At 46.6% G+C, this 21,147-nt stretch overlaps 1 protein-coding gene across 1 annotated transcript in view; it reads right to left on the bottom strand.

Moving 5' to 3' along the window:
* The window catches only part of Ubac2 (UBA domain containing 2), a 155,098-nt gene that overhangs the window by 19,739 nt on the left and 114,212 nt on the right, over positions 1–21,147 (bottom strand). Inside the window, exon 7 of the mRNA XM_027938811.2 lies at positions 18,194–18,439. Coding sequence (XP_027794612.1) covers positions 18,194–18,439 — 246 coding nt within the window. The remainder of the gene's footprint in view (positions 1–18,193; positions 18,440–21,147) is intronic.

Here is a 21,147-nt window from a genome sequence, read left to right as displayed (position 1 = left end):
TGACTTTAACCTTTTTTATGGACACAATGGTGGCAGCTTTGCACTCTACGGGTATTTGGCAATATCTGGAGACAGTTTGGGTTGTCACATGAGGGGAAGCATGGGGATAGGATCGGGGTGCTATTGCGCCTACTGGGAGGGGCAGGGATGCTGCTGAATGTCCTGTGATGCACAGCGCAGGCCCACATCAAAGACGGCCTGGACCAAGCCATCGAGAGGCCCTGACCGGAATATGCAGTCCAGACACTGAGTGGGTATCACTCAGGGCACACCAGCTACAAGCCTGTGCCATTGCACCTGTAACATCTCATTTCTTAGTAAACCCGACCCAACCCAACCCCTCTGCTCCAGTGAGAGTGAAAAGTACTTAAAAAGCAGAGGGCGGCGGGAGCTCTGGGTTCTAGGATGTTTTGACATCAATCTGCTCTTCACAGGGGGTTAAATAGGAGCCTCTACAAACAGGAAGCGTTTCCTTCACCTTGTCTTCTTCAAAAGCAAGAACCACACACTTTAAAAAGGAGGAAGGAAACAGCTTGCGTTTTGAACAGACATTTTGTAAAGTATTTGTTATTAGTTAGCAAGGAGAGTTTTCAAATGAAGTAAAAATTCTTGAGAAAGTAAATAAATGATGAATTTTCCAACAGGGGAGCAGCCAAAGTTTCTGTCATCTAATCAAGCAGAAGTTACACAGAGAGACAGCCACGCTCTACAGGCTTTGGGAGTTTCTGAACGGCTAGGCCCCCCCAAGTGCACTGTGGCTTTCCTGGGTGCTTGTGGCTCCTGGGCAGGGCACAGAGACTCCTCCTCACTCACATGGAGCTCCCGATCTCCTGGGGGAAGGCAAGCTATCCAGAAACAGAAAAAACACAGCAATTCAAGATGGCACTGATTAAGGAAGAAGCTTTCCTGTGTGGCACCTGTTTAGAGGGCTAGATAAGTTCAGAGTGGCAATGACCAACTGCGACCACAGTACAGGGGTAAAACTCCAAAAAGGATTTTTGGGGTGGGGTTTGAACATGCTCAATTTTAAAAGAAGAGAACGATTTCAACAATGGAAAAGAACACAGAGTTTTTCAAGGTGTTCAAAGATATGTACCTATTTCAAGGAACAAAACAATGCCAGGTAGATTAGGGACAAAAAGGCAGAGAAACGGAAATAGCCAAGAGCAGTCTCCAGGGCCAGAACACCTCGGTTCAAATCCCAGCACTGCCTTTGCTGTGGGACCTGAGTCATGTTTCTTTGTAACCTCTCTCTCAGTTTCTCATCTTCAAATGGGAATAGTAAATGCACCCGCCTCGTAGGGACGTGATGAGAATTAAATGAGTTAGTACATGCAAAGCATTTCAAACGGCTGGAAACGGTTTACAGGGTGTTGGAGACTGGCTCCCTAACACTGGCCTAATAATTTATAGGAAGACTACAGGGCCCTGGAAGGCGGCTGTGGGTGGAAAATTCATACACATTCCTCATGTGGTCAGCACAGCCCCAGCTCAGTGCAGCATGAGCCGATTCCTCAGCCAAGCAGGTGCTCCATGAAAGAGTGACATGGAGAACGGTTATAGATGGGCATTATGCGAAGTCTTAGGAATATGAAAATCACTTCACAAAGTGTCCTGATTTTATTTTTTAAATGTTGGCAATGGAGGGGGGGATGCACCCCTTGTTCTCTGTCACTGGTGCTCATACACACGTGTTTATCAGCCAGTCAGGTGATGAAATATAGAGCAGACAGGGCCACCTGCAGACCACCATGCTAGGAGGCATCCCAGGGAGGAGAGCGACAGAACTGCGTAGCGACGCTGTGCTTGGTACAGAGGAGGTGAAGTAGAACTTACTAACCCTGCTGTACATGGAGGCTTTCCACCAAGTTTCACCTCATGGCACATATAAAAAATAGATTTGCATGATACACAGGGACAGCCAAAGCTGCTCACAACAGCTGAGAGCCACAGGCCCTTCCCAGCTGCCCGCCACCCTCTGGGGGCTGCGGAGATCAACATCTCGGCCCATCTGTGGCCCTGACTCAGTGGCTGGGAACCTTTAACCCAGAACATCGGGATACCTATGCATTCAGGGAATGTCCTGATTCAATGGGAGCATTTTACAGTAGGGATGACCTCTCAAGGGCAGGAAAAAACCAGATTCTTTTAGTTGCATCAGTTGAAGCAAAATCAGAATAACCGAGTGTCTACTAACATACCTGGTAATAATACCTTAAGCAATGAAGCCAGAACGAGAATAATGACAACATTCTTGTCTTCTAGAAGCTAAAGGTCTGGAATTCTAATCATTAACAGTGTTTCTTGTTTCTTTCATCCGACCAATAAAGCCCTTTGCTATTCCACCGGTTCTCCTCGGCTCCATCCGATTTGACCCCTGCACTGGGCCACGCTGGCCATTCCTTGACATTGTCTCTTCTCTAGGCTTCAGGGATATCACAGTTTCTTGGTCCTTTCAGTCCCGTGCCAATGCTTCCAGTGTCCTCAGAGTCCTACTCCAGCTCATGTCCTTCAAACATTGGTGTCCCTTAAGGTTCTATTTTGAGGAGTGTTGCTCCTCTCTTTCCATGTTCTATCCACAGGTGCTCATTCATCCCAAGGCTTTAGTCACCATGTACACAGCCAGACTCCTAAATCCTCAGAGCCACAGAACCAACTTTCCATGGACACACTTCCAACTAAATATTCCAGAGACATGGATGTGTCTTCAACCAAACTCACCTTCAATCCCCTGTATTCTTGTGTCCTCGGAGTTGGGGAGTGATACCTACATCCATCCTCTGCATAGGCCCCACCGCCAGGCTTTGTCACTTCTAACTCTTACACACCTTCTCAATCCCCTTGTCTTCCCTCCCCTCTCCCCCCCTCTCTCCTTCTTGCTGGGAGCCATTAGCCAAGTAGGTATGACAATTTCCTTGCCAGCGTACCCTATGTTGCTGACATGTTGCAGCGACATTGAATGTAGGTGACCTTGCTCAAGGACCAAGGCAGATTAGGGTGTTCCCAGTTTAGGTTCCAGGTTTAAGGTTTAAGATTATTCCTGCTGGGAATAGGGCGTATCCTGCTGCCTGAGTTCCCCTTGAGTTCTCACGGGATTCAGACAGTATATTTTGGAGATAGAAGCCCAGTGGAGGTGGATTTGGGCAGAGAACGTGGATTTCCCCAGAACGTGTTTGTAGACGGCTGGTGTGAGTTCAGGAATAAAGAGTTGCTGTTTGAATCTACACGCTGTGTGGTGGCTCGTGATTGTGTGCCCAGCCAGACTGCGGCATTTGTGCCCAGCCAGACTGCGGCACCTCTCTCTCTCTCTCTCTCTCTCTCTCTCGCTCGCTGTTTTAGACCACTGTCAAGGGCAGGGGTGGCTCCAGAGTGATTTCCAAAGATATAAATCTCATCATGTTCCTCCTCTACTTAAAAACCCACCAACAGCCTCCCACTGCCTTCTTATTAATTTATAAAAATACTTATTGACTAACAAACACAGGCCTCTTACTTGCTAACTTATTTTTTAAATTAAAAAAATGATGTTTTCTATACTAGAACAGGAACTACTGAGAAGAGTGGCATTGTTTTCTATTTTTGAAAATCTCTTTAATGTCTGAATAGAAAATAGCTGGATTTTTGCATCTGCTTCTGCACTCACTTCTGTTGTAACTTGGTTATTGAAGTATTTGAAATCCTGCCTCCACAGATAAGTAGAAAAGAAGGGGCAGCACGTGAGTCTTTTCCCACAGCTGCAGCTATCCTTCTTTGGTGCTACTCAGCAAGTCCCACTGCTTTTAGGACACAACTGAAATTCTCCCCAGTGCCTGCCAGCCTCCTGCTTCTAGAGGCCTTTCTCACACCCCACTTCACCCTTTCTGCTCCCAAAGTTGGGGGTTAGGTGCTCCTCCCATATGCTTTGACATGTCCCTGGACCTTTCTGAGGATGGCACTCAGCACGTCTTACTTCAATTGCATGTGGCCTGGCCTCTCACATGGGATCATGAGGCTGGGACTATCCACCTGTCTTGTGTGGAAACCCAACCTAGTGTGTGACCTGGCCAGTGTAGGTTCTCAGGAAACTGCTGCAGAGTGGATAAATGAATGGACAACACGCAGCAAAGCACACTGCTGAGTTCCGTTCTACAAGGTTTTCTTAGCAAAGGCCTCAGTGAGTTGTAGTACGGATACCCAGGTGACAGGTCAGTGATGGGCTGGGAAGGATAGGCAAGGAGGCTCACAAAGCACAGGCTGGTACCCAGGGCTCTCCACCACTTAGCTACATCCTCAGCCCTTTTCTTTTCTTTTTTTTTTAGATGGAGTCTTGCTAAATGGCTGAGACTGGCTTTGACCTTGTGATTCTCGTGTCTTACCCTCCAAAGTTGCTGGTTTGCCCAGCTCTGAAACATTCCTAAACACAGGCCTCTCTTCCTTCTCACACCAGACCAACTGTTACAAGAACCACTGACATCAAGGCCAAGGAGGGCAGCTCCTCGTGGGAGGGGCTCACCTGTACTTCCCTGCACTACTTCCCAATCTCCGTGGAAGCTGCAGCTTGGGGGGTAAGTATGAATGTGCTCAGTTTCATTCATTTATCTTCTGCGTACAGCGTGTCGTCCTGGCAGAGAAGTGACTAATTTCCTACAGCTCTGAAAGAGCTTAGCTGAGTTGACAGAACAAACGAACACTAGAAACGGAACAGGAGGCACACTAAGGACTAGGTGAGAGGTGCCTTGTTAGAACTAGTAATAAATGCCACTGGTGCATAGAAGAGTCACCGAAGCCTACCGATCAGCAAAGGCTTCCTGGCAAAACCTTTAAAAAACAGAAGGGAAAACAAAGCCCACTACTGCCACACACACACCACAGAGTGCTCTTCGCCTCGGTGAGACTTAGTAGGGATGATAAGAGGTTCGGAAGAAATCCTATTTCCTGTTTGAAAACCTTATTTCATTGGTAATGCCTTAAAAACGTGAGCCTTAGGAGAAAAACTCAGAAGGGTGACTCTCAGCATGCCCCATGCAGCGCGGCCCTCACATTTGTACCCAGCACCACAGAACACCATGTTGTATCTCTGTGCTGTCCAGCAGATTCTGGGCAGGTATTGGAGGAAATAATACACTGGGGGACACTAGCCTGATCAAAACCCCAGGCAAGTCTATAGCTCTGTCACCTTTTGGTGTGGTTCATTCTGCTGGCCAGTTTGGGGGCCGAGAGCCTTCAGATCAAACATGTTCTCAGCAAACAGAAGCCAAAGGCAGCTTCCACAGCCGGGAGATCCAGAGACGGCACATCCTGCAGCTCAGGCCTCAAGGCCTTTGACTTGGGAGGCAGGGTATCCAATGATTTTGTAGCCCTTGGCGTCTTGCTCCAGTCAGCTAGAGTTCTCAAGGTCACAGGCCTCCCTGTCCACTCCATCCTTGGATGGGCAGGGCCAGAGCCACAGGCACTATTCTAGGGGCTGCATTTGGGGTAGCAAAGAGGAGAGGGGGTATTGGGACGCCTCTAGATGGTCTATCAGAAAGCTGTGCCACAGCCCAGAATGTAACTCACAAGTCCCAGTGAAGGACTTTTTGATTGTGTGACAGCTGGCAAATGTGTCCCTGGTCTTGTTTATTTTGACTGATGACATTTCTCTTAGGAGGCTGAACACTGAACATTCTCCCAAGACAAGAGGACCATTTTAAAGTCAGGTTAAATAATTTTCAACATCAGCTGAAAATCTGAGACACACACACACATATATATATTCCCTTTGATTCGACAAGCAGGGGACCTGGTAAATTCCTGGGTGGGGAGCCACTGTAATAAGGGGGAGGGACTCGAATCCAGCCTGGTCATTCACCTTGGCCACAGGCATTGGGCACATTGTCTGTGGCTCCTTGCCCTCTGGGCTCCTCCTGTGAAGAAGGGGCTGAGCCTTCCTGGCAGGTGGCTGTCACAGCTGAGCCACCTGGTGAGTGCTCCGGGGCTTAGTTTTGAAAAGGCTGGCCAGCCAACCCCTCTCCTCCAGTGCAGACCCTTTTCTTCCAAGGACTGTCAGGATCAGAGATTGGTTTGGCTCTGGTAGGGAAAGGGAGTGCTCAGTCTTTGGCTGAGGAGGAGTGAGGGGTCCAGGAGCTTCCCACAGTCCCAGCTTGGTTTGGGGCCATCTGGCATGGGAAGGTCACAACAGTTCCTTGTCTTCGGGCTGCTGTACTATCTTCTTTTGATTTACACGCTCGTGATGCTGAACACAAGTCACGTGAGGACTGCACAAGGTGAGGGTTCAACATGGCTCCCCTTAACCCGTGGGAATCAAAGTGACCTCTCAGCGTGTACAAGGCCGACTTTGCCTCATGTCCTTTGTTTTTCTTTCCTTCATCTACCAAGTTTTTGGTCATTTTTTCCCCTTAATTCTACAAAATATTATTAAATGCAAATCAAAATTAAAATGAGTTCTGATATTTGTTACCAGTAAATGTTTTGACACAAGAGGAGGTGAAACTCATTATTAAAAATGAGATGGAGGATTACTCAAGATTTCCTCTCTTTTTGTATCAACTCCCCAGAGAGTTCATTCATTTTTGTGCCTTGGGGGATTGGCTCTCATTCCCATATTCGACCCTCAGCAAGCCGCGCGCCAGGGCACACATCAGCTTTCCCAGCTCCCATCAGCCCAGCACGGCCCACATGCTCTGCACAAAAATTCCCCCAACTCTCAAAGACTGCTCATCTTTCCTTTTGGGTGGGGGTGGGGGGTGGGGGGTCCGCCTCTGTTTATGCCACGGCTTCTTGGATGACATGGTCACTGCTCCTGTCCCCCAATCCACTCTGCACAGCATTGCTGGCGAACTGCACCCATAAGCCTCTCGCAATGCCACAGCCTCGACTGAAAGTCTTACAGCAGCATGTCTGAAACATTCTGTCCTGTACTGAAGCTCTGCCCAAACCCGCCCCTGCTGAACGACTTCTCACCTCCCCTCAGCATGTGCTGTCCACTCTGTGTGTTCCCACTTCCTGTAGACTGGGACTGCCCTCCCTGGTTCCCCGGGACTCTCCTCTCACCCGATGGTGCAGACCCAGCTCTTGTTTCATGCGTGTCAATGGCTTCAGCTATTCCCATCCTCCCTGTTCTCCTTCTCTGCCCAACTTCTACAGGACATAGTCAAGCTGCCAATTCAACACTGAAGAGAAGTCTTGAGTCTACGTTTTCTCACCTACAAAATGGGAAGCTGGAGTCAACAATCCTCGAACTGGTTCAAGCTGCCTCTTTCTTGCCAGTATACTGAAGAGTAAGTCTTTTTTGTGGTGCTGGGGATTGAACACTGGGCTTTGTGCATTCGAGGCAAGCACTTATCAACTGAGCTATATCCCCAGCCCCCTGAAGAGCATCTTGAAAGCCAAGCAGTTATCTCTCAAAAAGAGGTCTCTGCTGAGGTGGCAGGAGCCCTGTGTCCCCTGCACAGGCAGCAGGTGGAGCCCCTAGATGGACAGTGGGTGTGACCCCTCCATCTTTACCCAGCTGCTCACAGGTGTTATCACGTCCATGTGGACCTCCAGTGACGCCTGAGCTCCTCGGGTGCCCTGACCCTACCAGAACCGCAGCAGCAGGCAGTGTGCCTGAGGAAGGCTGCTGTGGGAACAAAGCGGGGCAGCGCCTTTGGCCCTAAGGCAGCTCGAACACTACTGTGCCGCACCCCGGGAACAGACACAACCTGTGTACCTCAATTGCCTCATCAGGAGGATCGGAACAAATCTCGGTACAGCTCATCTGTGCTGTAATATCTGATAGGAAGCCATGGCGCACGACTCTGGGAAATCATGGCTTCTGGAAGCTTTATTCACAAAACCATGTCAGTCACCACAGCTCCAAGCTGTGGGCTCAGAACCTGAGCAGTGGTGGCAGCAGGGTTTTTCCCAGATGGGGACACAGGAAGGATTTTGCCTCAGACACTAACAGATACCCCAATGGACTGTTCTCCATTACAAATGTTTTCTGGTTTTGAATACCCATACACATGACTTTTGGGGGGTGGGTGAAAAAAATTTCACAAAATGATTATGAGGATGATTTTTCTAAAATATCACAGTATATCTGTAAATTCATTCAAGGTTTTAATAAGTGCTCAAAGGATTAATAAGTGGTCAAAGGAAAAATCAGGAAAAGAATTAGAATTTCTTACAATTTTTATCTTTAAAATGTAGAGTGCATTTACATTTGCTTTTTTTACATATCATGAGATTATACCACTCTCTTCTTTCTCATGAAGACACCAAAGCAGGATGGAAAATAGAAATGATCTTTTCAAGGTCACTTAATGAGTCAGTCTTGGAAAAGGATTAGAATTTAGATTGAGCCTATCTTTCTGTGCTGAATTTTATCAGAAAGGCCAATATGAGCAACTACAAAAGCACCAGACATAAGAGTAGTTCCTGCAAGGAGGGAAGAGACTAGATAAACAGCCTAGCTTTAACCTCACTTGAAAAACAGAGTTCTTGCACCTGATTTTCATTTGATTGCAGATTTTTATCGACTAAACACTAGTAACTTATTCCACATCTGATGCTACACTTACATGTGCTGTAAAGAGTCATAAAAGGACTAGGCTCACTGATTAGACTACTCTGTTGACAAAGCAGCATGGTAACTTGACAAGAATGGTTTTCAAATCAGATCGCATCAAAAAGTGAAAATGCTCAGCAAAAAAGGAAAAGTGCTAAGAAGCATGCCACAAGCCACTCGCTGTCACCAAGGCTGCTCTGGTTATTCCAGGCTGGAGATGGGAGAGGGTCTGCTCCCTTGGGATTCCTCTGTGATGCGCACACACTCGAATGCAGGCGCAGGTAGAGGTGTTCCCAGTTGGTGCTTCCTTCAGACGCTTCTCTTGACTCTCCTTGGCTGGGTTAGGAGCTTCTCCCAGAAGAGCTCTCTGACACCTTCCTCTTTCTCCTCTCAGCCCTGGGAGAGGGAGGATCCTGCTGCCTGGTTCCCTGAGGCACTCTCCAGAGCCTGGCCCAGCACATGGTGGGCACTCCTGTGACTTGTGGAATAGATACTAATGGGAATATCAGTGTTGGCAGGTCCAAGAGCAACAAGAAGCTTCCTCAGAAAGCAAGGCAATGGAGTAAAGCCACAAATGTTGCAGAGGGATGGCACTGGCCAGCACAAAGCTCTGCTAAGTGAATCCTGTTCCCTAAAACTCGCTGAGGGCAAATCACGCCTGCTGCGACATAGGTGAGCCTTGAAACTGTGATGCAAAGTGAAAGAAACCAGTCATAACGACCAGCTAGTGCCCACGCCCCTGGACAAGGAACACTGTGAATGGGCAAATCCACATAGGTCTCCTGGGACTGGGAAAACTGGGGAGTGACTGCTAATGGGGACATAATTTCTTTACAAGGTACTAAAAATGTTCTAAAATTGATGGGGGTGATGGTTACTCAACTCTGTGAATATATTAAAAGCCAATGAACTTTACATTTCAACTTCAACCTCAGCAACTTAGCAAGAACCTGTCTTAAAATAAAAAACAAAAAGAGGTGGAGATGTAGCTCAGTGGTAAAGTGCCCCTGGGTTTAATCCCCTGAATCAGGAAAACAAAACAAAACTGAGGACCTGAGATCACTTTTCATACACTAGAAATATTTTATTAAGTTACCAATACTTGATTAATGATACGATCTCTTATAATGTGCAAGGCAGATGTGACTCATAATGATGGACGTTCAGATGGTACGTAACAACTGTTGCCAGGGTTGGGTAAAGAGAGAAACAATTTTCACAGCCACAAAACGTTACGAAGGGCAGGTGACAGAATGTAGCTAATTGACTTCAAATGCTGAAAAAATAACTGAACTGCATGTGTGAACAGTGCATTGACACCTTCTGTGCTTATGGTGTAACAGACTGCTCATCACTGAAAACAGCTGGACTCATCCAGGAAACATGGGGCTGCCGAGGCAGCGAAGGGGCCAAGATGACACCAGCAGACACACTGCTTGTGGCAATCTTCCCACAGGGCTCAAGCACGGTCGATTCAGGGTGGGTTTCTTCTTAGTTCTTTTCTAACATAAATGGAGATGTTACAGGAATACCTTAGGGTAAGCTTTATCCTCAAGTCTATGTTGTGATATATAGAGACATTTTCTTCATCAGCCAACAGAAAAAATGGTGGTTCACAAGAGTAACAGATTACCAAGACCCAGAGAGTTCAGAGTTCCCAGCAAGAAATTGCTTTGAAAGCTGCTGGCTACATAATCTTCCAGAGAAGATCCTGGCATTTTCTTTTACTGTAAAGAGTTAGATGGTAAATGTTTTAGGCTCTGAGGACCAGAAGGCAACATTGAGGCTATTATATAGGTACATACGTTTAATTTAAAATGTAAAAAACTATTCTTAGCTTCAGACTATGCAAAAACAGGCTTTTTGGCTCAGTGTTAACCCTTGTTTTGTAAATTAAAACTTTTTAAGAATAACTATCAGCTTAGCTCCCAAATCAGGACTACCTCTCAAACTTCCTGGGAGCCACAAAACAAATGTCTAAGTTATGAAAAACTTGTTATGATCTAAGTTATGATCTATACTTGATAAATCCCTCTGGTTTATAAAGTAATTTTACCTAATTTTTAAGCTTTTCTTATGCTGCTTTATACTATGAACATCTGAGTTCCTGAAGGAAACAAACCAAGCAGTTTTCCTTGATCCTTTCACACACCAGTCAGCATGATGCTTATGACATTAGATGCATTGGGCAGGGGGACTGCCCACACCCCAAGCAATTCTCCAGCGGACACCACCAGGGTGTCCCAGAACTTAATCCCAACACTGTCTACAAGGAGTTAGCATAAGACCCACAGTTTAAGGGCTCAGTCCTACCAGATTATCCCTATTTCAGATGTGAATCCAAGCCCCAGGTTTTCTGCCTGTCTCCGGCTTACTAGCTATAAACAGGTCCCATGACCCTCTCCTCAGGTTTGATTAATTTGCTAAGACAGCTCAGAGAACCTCGGGAAACATTTATGTTTATCCATTTATTATCAAGGACATCACAATGACTATAGATGAAGAGCCAGACCGGAGAGACACACAGGGCAAGGCCGAGAGACGGGTATGAGCTTCACGCCCTCCCGGGGGGAACTCCAGGAACTCCCATGTGTTCAGCTCTCTGGATCCCACCCTTCTGGGTTTTTAATTGAGACACCACTATGAAGGCCTGGATGATTAAATCAGCGGCCACTGATCCACTCTACCTTCGCCCCTCTCCCTGTGAGGGCAGGTGGGAGAAGGGCTGAAAGTTTCAACCCTCTAATCACAAAACTGGTTTCCCTGGCAACCAGCTCCACATCTTGAGTAGAAAAAGGATCCTCAGCTGCAAGTACCAAAGTGACTCTGTGAGGTCACCCATTATGCAGCCAGCCACTGTTGGGGCGAGGCGTGAGCCCTGAGTCTCACACTAGGATACAAAAAGACACTGATCTCTATAGAGATTCCAAGGGTTTTAGGTGCTGTGTGCAGGAATTAGAGTAGAGATCAAATATATATATTTCTTTTTTTAGTTGTTCAAATATATATTTCTTATCATATCACAGCATCCCAGGGTTTCTCCCATCATGACCAGCAACATGAGAAATAGGCACTGGAAGCCCCGGAGGCAGTCGCAGCTAGGTCTCCTTGCAGGTGTTTTCACAGGAGACTTGGGTCTGCAAAGCTTGACTTGGTCATTCCATGATCTGCTGAGCAAGCTGAAGCTCATCAGCACGATACCCTGAGGACACAAAGAGCCTCCATCATGGCAGCTGCCCTTCTTCCTCTAGCATCACCCTCGCAATCCACACAGTACAGCCAAAGCAATCTTTCTTAAAGACAAGCCTACCGTACGCTCTCCAGCTCCAAAGGCCTCAACAGCCCATTGCTTCTTGCAGGATAAAAGAAAACACAGTCCTGAGCCTGGTGTTAGACTCCCTCTGCTTGGCCTCTGCTTTATTCCCAGCCTCATCTTTCATCGCCTCTTCTGTAGCCACCCCAGATGTTAAGCAAATGCAGTTCCTTGCTGTGCCCACAGATGTTCTGGGCCCCTGTGCTTTTCCTCATGGGTGATCTGTGCCTGAACTGAGGACCCCAGTATTGTTCCCCCGCAAGATTCCCCCAACCCAGCTGGGCTATGAAGAGCCCCCTAAGGAGAACTGCCACACCCACATTTGTGCTTCAGGTCTGCACACAAACTCCAGTAGAGACCTGCTCCTTACTTACCTCCTCACCCTCCCCAGCAGCTTCAAACTTCTGGGAGGCCAGGGCATCGTCTCATGTATTGGCTAGGGCAGCACAAAGCATCAGAACCGAGATGCCAGTAAGTAAGACACAAGGTTCCTGAGCTTCAAGAGCTCATATGCTGCTGCTGGACAAGTTAAACACACAAGCATGAAAAGTCATGTGATGGCTCGGCAGTAGAAAAAGGATCCTCAGCTGCAAGTACCAAAGTGACTCTGTGAGGTCACCCACTATGCAGCCAGCCACTGTTGAGGCGAGGCGTGAGTCCAGGGGCAAGGAGCCAGAGAGCAGAGTTAGCATACCTGATAAGGGTCTCTGCATCCATCTCCAGAAGGGAGCTACTGTGATGTGGAGAGAGCGAGGTCACAGATGTGGTAATATTTGTTGGTAGGCCCCGTTTACAATGCTACTTGCCCATGAGACAATTGGCCAAAAGCTACTGAATAGTAACCCCTTGTGGAAGTGTCCAGAAAGATCTGTGAGAAGTCAAGGCATACTTGGAACATCATCACACTGCTGGGCTTGATGAACGTTAAGACCCTAGCCACAGAGAAGAGGAGGCCTACAGAGTTGTCACCCTGGTCACAGTTCTTCGGAGCTTGAAATGGCAGATGCTACACAGCTGAACAGAAACGCTCTCAGGAGTGAAGGTCAAGTCTGCTTTGCAGTAAAAGTTACCCTAATGATAGAGGACGGTAAGCACCCGGCTGTGCTGGAGTAAGGTGGCTACCTCGAGCAGGAGAGACACCCACCCTTCCTCTGCCAGCAGCTCTGCAGTACTTCGTGACACCCACCCCTTCCCTGAAACCCCTTCCCAAAGGAAGCGGGTGGTCTCTCCCATTCCCCATCTGTGTGGGGCTTCGGGGGAGGTGGCGCACCTACCCTTCTTCCTGCACCCCACCTGCTCTGCAGGCCCCTGGTCACTGAGCTCCTGGTTTCTGTTCAGCAGCTCAGGCTCCTCTTCTTCCTCTTCACATTGCCTGAACATAGCGTGGTCTGTCCTTCCTACTCATCCTTGCAGAGGACACTGTATTGTCCCCACCCTGCTCATTTGTATTAAGCTACCCTCAGGAAAAGAAGTGATTCTATTAATATTTATTGTTCACATATTTACTCATTAAGTTCCCCAATATTTACTGAGCTCCTACTACTTCCCAGCATTATTTACACATTGGAGCTACAAAGAAAAACAGTCTCATCATCTCCAGCCATGCTGGGAGGGGCAGGGAAGTCAATGCCTGGTTTCAGGCTGGGACTCGTGAACAGGAGCCTCAGCATCCCACCGGGAGGCTGTCAGGGGCTTCCCAGAGGAGGGGCTATTTGTGAGGAATACTGTGGAGGGAATGGAAGTCTGGTAAGCAAAAACTGTCTGTGATATGGGGTGGAGTAAGGAGGTTGCACAGAAGTTTGTTCCAGGCTGAGAAAAGGGCAGGTGTGAAGGCAAGAGAGTGTAGAGCAAGATGCAGCCACGCTCAAGTGCAAACAGCTCAGCATGGCTGGCTGCAAGCTGCACAGGGGCTGAAAGGAGATGTGCTCAAAAGCAGGCAGGGACGCAACAGCTAGGAAGACCCACTGAAGGGTGTCAGTGGAGTGAAAGCTGGTGTTGCAGAGACTGCTGGGGGCTGCTGCACTGGGACAGGTCGGGGAGGAAAGCAAGGCTACAGCAGAGATGGGGCAGAGGCTTCTGTTGGAACCCAGGCAAATGATGACGTGGGTCTGGACCATGGCGTGGGGATGGTGAGAGGGGGCGATGACTGGCTTGTTCTGAGGAGGAGATGCCATGGGACTTAATGGGGGCGTGGGGAGTGGGGGGGAGAGAGGGCGATGGATGCACATGTGTGAGACGTCTCCAGTGGAGCCTCAGTTTGGGCCTGTGGGTGGAGTGAGAAGCAGAGACAAAGTGTAAATCCTGAGAGCCTGTGGCACGCTCAGGAGGCACAGGACGCGTAGGTCCAGAGCCCAGGGAGTGGCAGGGCCAGCCTGGAGGCCAAAATCCAGGAGCCCTGGGCCTAATGAACAGATCGTGAGGGCCATAGACTGGTGGTGGTCGCCCGCTGAGGGTGGTACAGAGCTGAGCAGGTGGAGGACTGTAGGCTGGAAACAGCCTGTCAGGAGGGAACAGGGCAAGAGAGCTTGATAAAGACCATCACCGTCCCCTATCTGAGAGCTGGACTGAGAATCGCCTTCTACTTGATACCTCCTCTGTGGTCTCTGCCTTCTCCCATCCACCTTATACATGGAAATGAAACCAAGTTTTCTGAAGCAAGTGTCCTACCTTTATTACCACTGTCACAGAGAAAACCACTGTCACAGCCTCCAATGTCAAAACCAAAATCTGCTGTCAGGTTTAACAACACCCCTCCATTATCAGTTGCCCTGTTATTTCCCACCTTTAACTGCATACCTGCCACATTTCTCTCAATCAGGGCTCCTGGAGGTCTTTCCTGTCCACAATTGCATTGTCACTGCCATGCTGACTCCAGCTGCGTCTGCCCTGAGTGAGGTGCTCCCCCAATCCCAATCCTGCCCTGCTTCCCATCCCTGGAGCTGCTCGGACAGTACCAGTCCACATGGAAGGTGCATCTCCCAGGGCACAGCAGTGCATGTGACTCTGCTATTGACCGTGTGTTTCAAGCACACGGCCCACACTTACTGGAATTGATCACAAACTCATTAAGGGGAAGGACATGACCTTTACCTCTTTTGGGTCACAGGGGGCCCCAGTCTTGGTCAGAGCTTCTCAAGCAATTGTACTGCAACCCTAGAACCAAGGGAGAGGCATGGGGAATGGGCATGCAGAGGGCAACAGGGAGCAGCTGAGGAGCTGCTGGAAGGAGATGGAAGAGGACAGATGTAGGCAAAGACCCCCCTGGAACAGACTGCCAGGTTATTTTGAATGCTCAAAATTAAAGACTGGGAATGAGTAATTTTTAATATATAGTAATTAGTAACTGAATAACTCTATGCTATATAACCTCTGGGTTCTATTAAAAAACATCTGAAAACCAACAGCTTTTAAACAAATAATGGATTTATTTTAAATGGAGAAACAATTTGAGGCTTCCTACAAAAAAAGATTCATGGGTATTAAAACAAACAGAAAGATACACTTGAAACATTAAGGAGATGGAAGTAAAAGTTTCTTCAGACCCACTGTGTGTGCACATGCTTGAGAACTAAACATGGCATGGTTCTATTCTGAGTGGAGGGAAGCCATAGGAAGAGCCACAAAGAGAGGCAGTAGCTTCCCGGTGCCTGTCAAAAATGGACACTCCAAAAGGGCAGGCTTTGGGTATTCATTCACTGAGGCTTGAGCTGGCAATCTGGCAGATCCTGTGGTGTTATAAATATCTGAAGTGGAGAAAGACACTGTGGCATCTGTAGCCAACCACAAGGGTTCTCCACATGTAGGCCCCGAGGATCCTGGGTAGGGCACACATCTACACCAGAGAATTACGTTCCTGCAAAATACTGCTACACTACCAAGTGCCTGTCCAAGGGCCAGAGAAGCAAGGTGTTTGCAGAGGGAGACCCATCAAATGAGTAGGCCAAGTGGACCCAGCACATATCCACTGCTGGATGCAAAGGTACACCTAAAATCAGCAAGGGTGGGGCCAAGGGCACGGTCAGCTGCAGAGGCAGGTATGCCAGACCCACATCGCCCTCCCTGGTTGCCCTGAAACCTTTGCCCAGCTCACACCTATGCCACAGGTTGGTGGGTCCTTGATGACCAAGTGACAGAGAACAATGGCCCAATCTGGTTGACAGGTGGTAGAAAGGGATCATGGCTACACTATGGCTCCATTCACGGGGTCCCCAAAGGATAGCAAGGTGGGCAAATTCTCCAGTGGGCAGAGCTGGTGGCGCATACAGTCAGCCACTTAGTGTAGAAAGAGAAGGGGCCTGAAGTGATGATATGTGGAACATGGATTTACTGGAAGTGGCCAATGACTCTGTGGGCTGGTCAGTGGACTGGACAGTAGTGGAACAAGGAAACCCGTGGAAGAGGCAAGTGGACAGGCCTAAAGGAACACACAGGAAGGATGAAGGCTTTGTTTTACAGATTAACGCCTACTGTGGACATCCCCCACCCAAAAGGCACCAAACAGCAGGCAAGCAGAGGGACCTGGCAACTCTGTCACTGGCATCCCAGTGTTGGCACATGAATAGGGTAGCCAGGGTGGCAGGACGCAGACTATGCAGCAGCCCCACTCACCCAGGCTGCACTGGTGACTGCATCCAACCTGCACCAACAGAGACCACACAACCCAATACACCTATGTCCCCAGAACAAACAGGGCCCTTTCCACTCTGAAAGGGGTAGTGTTCTGGACAGAACCCTAACCTCCCGCATTCATATGCTGAAGCCCGACACCACAGCACGACTGTATTTAAAGACAGAGTCTTGAAGGAAGTAATTAAGGTTAGATGAGGTCAAGCATGGCACCTTGATGTGCTGAGTACTTTGAACTGAAGGAATTGGAAGGTCTCTAGAAGTAAGATCACTCTGACCTTCTGTCAGCTTGTCTCCTGTTCCTTCTCCCCTGAAACAAGTATTAGAAACTAGAATTTCTCTTCCCTAAAACAGGTTATAGAAACTGATACCCTCCCCTCAAAGCAAACCAAAAAACCTAGAAAAGTCATTTTCTCCTTTCTCCCTTGATGACCCTCATTCCAGAGGGGTCCGGGGAGAAAGGAACGCTACAAGTACACAGACCAGGAACACATGAGCAGAAGGCCTTGCTGGGTTCCCCATCCAGTACCACTAGAGCATTCATTTTGCCCTTTCTGTTCTTTTTTTTTTGTTTTAATTAGGGAGTGCTCTGCCACTGAGCTCCGTCCTCAGCCCATCTTTCCATTCTTCTTTCAGTTTCCTTGCAGGATCCACCTCCTCCTGCCAAATACAAAGCTTCGCCTACAGCCATGTTCTCCTTGGTTGCGGTTCTTCCCTTAGAGCTCATCTAGTCTTTTGCTCAGCTTGCTTCTATATAGAGTTGACTCCTTCACCTGTACCTCTAGCTCCAAGAGAGATGTCTGTCCTCCATCCTTAAACATACCATGGGTACTTTTATGGTATGCTCCAGAGTCACTTCAAATTCAAATATGTCTTTAGGGGACAATTTCTGCTTCTCTCGCTCTCCCATGCCTTCTTGCTCTCCCATGCCTTCATCCCACCCCAGATCCAAATGCTGGGACCTGTGCCCACAATGGCCTTTAAGGATTTCAGAGCTGACTTCTCTTCTCCAGGTTGCTGAGACACCTGCAGACCTACCGCCTGCACCTGGGCTGGCAGGAGACAGGGATCCAGCAGGAGAGAATCATGTCTCTTGCTGCTCTGGAGGGTGATGAAGGTGGAGGTAAGGTGTAAAGAACTCAGTGTGCTGGGTAATAGATGTGTCAGAGCAAGAGCTCCTCTGAAGGACAGGTGCAGTATCAGACTGCCTAGATACTACAGTATTTACTGATACGTGTGTAATAGTTCCTGGTTATTGATAACAAGGTTAACAAAACATGGCACTTATTTGATTTGTTCATTGGTTATTCCCTTATTCTCATCTTCACATTCTCCTCATCTCAACCAAGGAAAATCATAAAGCTTTGCGTTTGTTCTTCATCCACAGCACACAAGTAGCATTTTTAACAGGAAGATACTGTGGCTTTTACAAGATTATAAACACAGATAAATATCCTATTGTGTTAACTAGGTTGGTGTTTCTCCAAGAAACGGTGATTATCTAATATAAGTGGAAAAGAATGTCCAGTTTGACCAATCACTCAGCTCCAATTTTTTTTTTTTTTACCTTAACAAAACAAAACCAAGAATAACCACTATCAGGACCAATGTTCTATTTGGAAACATGTCAAATCCACATCACAAAACATAGGAATAAAATGAAGTTGCTGTCACATACATGATCATAGGGGAGAGTTTGCTCTCGGAGTATTTATGCCATTAATTACCTGCTGCTGTCTCTGCCGCCTCACTTGTGCAAACTGGGAGAGCATCAGCTGCCGATCAAGCTGCTCCATTCTTTGCTGCCTCTGGATGTCCACTGTGGCTCCCATCCCAACTCTGGCCTCACTGGTGGGTTCTGAAGATGAGAAGATGGGTTCAAGTGTCCAAGAGAAGAACTGTGCCACCCAGCTGGGGATGCAGAGCACCTGGTGAACTTGCAACATTTTTCGGTCATAGCACAGACCCGAGATCTAAAAGAAAGAAGTCCAGCTGGATTGTTTAAATGTAATCACATTTTAAAGAATATATTTAAGATAGAAATTATAACTGTAAAACATTTCAGATGGCATTTTTCTCAGTTTTAGCAGTGTTACGTGATGAGCAAAACCTCTACTATATTGCAGAATACTAAGTAATACAAACTAACAAAAATTTAATTTACTTGGTAAAACAAAGTTGTTTTTATTAAATTAGGAGATAGTAAAACCCTAGCCATTTAATATTCAAAGTATTCAAAGTACAAACCAATTTTTTAAAAAAGTCTTCATTTTTTAAAAAGCCATAAATTTGATTATCAAAACAATTTCATACTCTACTAACTATGGTTACCCATATTGGCAGATGGCCATCAGAGAAAAAGATACCAGTAGAAGACAACTCTGGTGATCCATCAGCTGACCCAGTCATTCATCAGAAAATAAGGACAATCTAAAACTTTGGCTTTTATTTATATAGTGTTTTAATCAATTTTTCAAGTACTGATTTTTCTAGATGCTTGATTCCTCATCAATATTACTTAGCAATATATGATGGTTCTTTTTACAACAAACCTATTTTAAATTTTGAAGGTCATTTATATGGAATGAAAAGTCTCAAGACTGTGGTTTTCTAGGTAAAAACAACTATGGTTATTCCTTTGTTTAAAAAACATCTTTAATCTTATGAATTTTTTATTGGTTGTTCAAAACATTACAATGCTCTTGACATATCATATTTCATACATTTGATTCAAGTGGGTTATGAACTCCCATTTTTGCCACGTGTACAGATTGCAGTATCACATTGGTTACACATCCACGTTTATACATACTGCCATACTAGTGTCTGTTGTATTTTGCTGCCTTTTCCTATCCCCTTCCTATATCCCCTCCCCTCCCCTCTCCTCCCATCTTCTCCCTCTACCCCATCTACTGTAATTCATTTCTTTCTCTTGTTTTTTTCCCCCTTTCCCCTCACATCCTCTTATATGTAATTTTCAGACCAAATAAAAGCACACAGTAACTGTCTGCCTTCACAACAGTGCACTTTAAAGTCTTATTAATGTCATTTAAGCTAAGCAGGCAAGGGCTCGCTGAGCTCCTATGCTGGGAATGGTGCTGAGGTTAGACAGACACAGTGCTGTTCTTATAGAACAATAGTGATCAGTATGGAGAAAAGACAGTAAGCAAGTCTCACCTGAGTTCTATGAAGGACACAGTGACTTGGAGCAGGGATGTACTTTAGTTTGGGTGGTGAGGGAAGCCCTTAAAGGAATGATACCTGAGCAGATGATGGGGTGTTAGTTACTTGAAGAGTTAAGAGAAGACTACTTCTAGGTAGACGAACAGCAAACACTATGCAGGATTGAACCTGGGAGCATTTTAGTGAAGCTATGAAGTGGGCAGCTGGATATACAGATTGGAACTTAAGGAACAAGGCAGAGATAGGAATTTGGAAGTCTTTGGATATCACATATTAAACCAATGAGATCACATGACATAGTATGGGGAGGGAGTTTTTAATAGAAGGACAGTGCTAAGGAATGAATTTAGGAGTACACTCACATTTTGTAGATGGATGGATAGATGAAATAGAAGATGCCAGTACACAAATCTGTGAAGAGGCTGCCAGGGAAAGAGGAGAAACTAGAAGAGTTTTATACCAGTGAGGCCAGAAAGCATGTGTGCAGAGGGGAATAGCTGGCTGCATTTAATGCAGCTGACAGTTAAGTAAGACAGAGAGAAATGGCTGTGCCCACAGAGGCCTCTGATGACCTCACGGGAACACTCTGGAGAAGTGGCAGGAGCAAAAGCGGATAGTGGATTGAAGAGTGAATGGTGGGGGGCTTTTGGTTTCAATAATTTCCAAGCTCCTTCTCTCAAAAATAGTACAAAACAAAGAAAATGAAAACAGAAACAAACTCTGTATCTGTTATCCTGAACCACACTCAACAAAACGGAAAGCACACTGCACACATACAAATCACTGGGCACGAAAGGGGTACCCTGAACGCGGGCTCAAGGCTGAGCCTGTGAAAAGCACCCACTTCCTCCCACAGCCAGCAAGCCTCGTTTCTGCCCTCCCTCTGTGGGGCAGGAACCCAAGAGGGTCTGAGCGGGCAAGGCAGGCAGAGAGCACATCAGGGTGCGCCCACATACGAGAGAGGAACCCAGGCAGAGTGGGACTACATTTAAAGAGATGATAGCTGAGAGTTTTCCAGAATTGATAAGGAACATACATCCTCAGATTTAAAATATAAGAGTCCCAGACGTATAACAAAATGAAATTGACTTCTAGTAAGATAAAAAGAAATCCTTAAAAGCAACCAGAGGTGAAACACATACTGCCTAGGAGGGAAAAAAGCTAAGAGATGCTAGGAATAAATAAATAAAAATTACATGAGGCCTTGATAGAGCAAACTTAAAAAGTATGTAATAAGGGATAATTTGAGAAACATAAGTAAGGATACCACCATCCATGAATGGGAAGATGCAGAATTAAGATTCCAATTTTCATGTGAATGTACTGTGTATACAACCAGAGATATGAAAAATTGTACTTTATTTGTGTAATAAGAACTGTAATGCATTCTGTTGTCATATATAAATAAAAAAAATATATAAAAGATTCCAATTTTCACCAAGAATATATGACTAGAATATATTTCAAAATAAAATCTTAACAGGGTGTTGTATTGAAA

This window comes from Marmota flaviventris, chromosome 4 (genome assembly GCF_047511675.1).
Source record: "Marmota flaviventris isolate mMarFla1 chromosome 4, mMarFla1.hap1, whole genome shotgun sequence".
NCBI lineage: Eukaryota > Metazoa > Chordata > Mammalia > Rodentia > Sciuridae > Marmota > Marmota flaviventris.
Note: the sequence above shows the minus strand (reverse complement) of the source record. Positions and strands in the feature narration are given on the sequence as shown.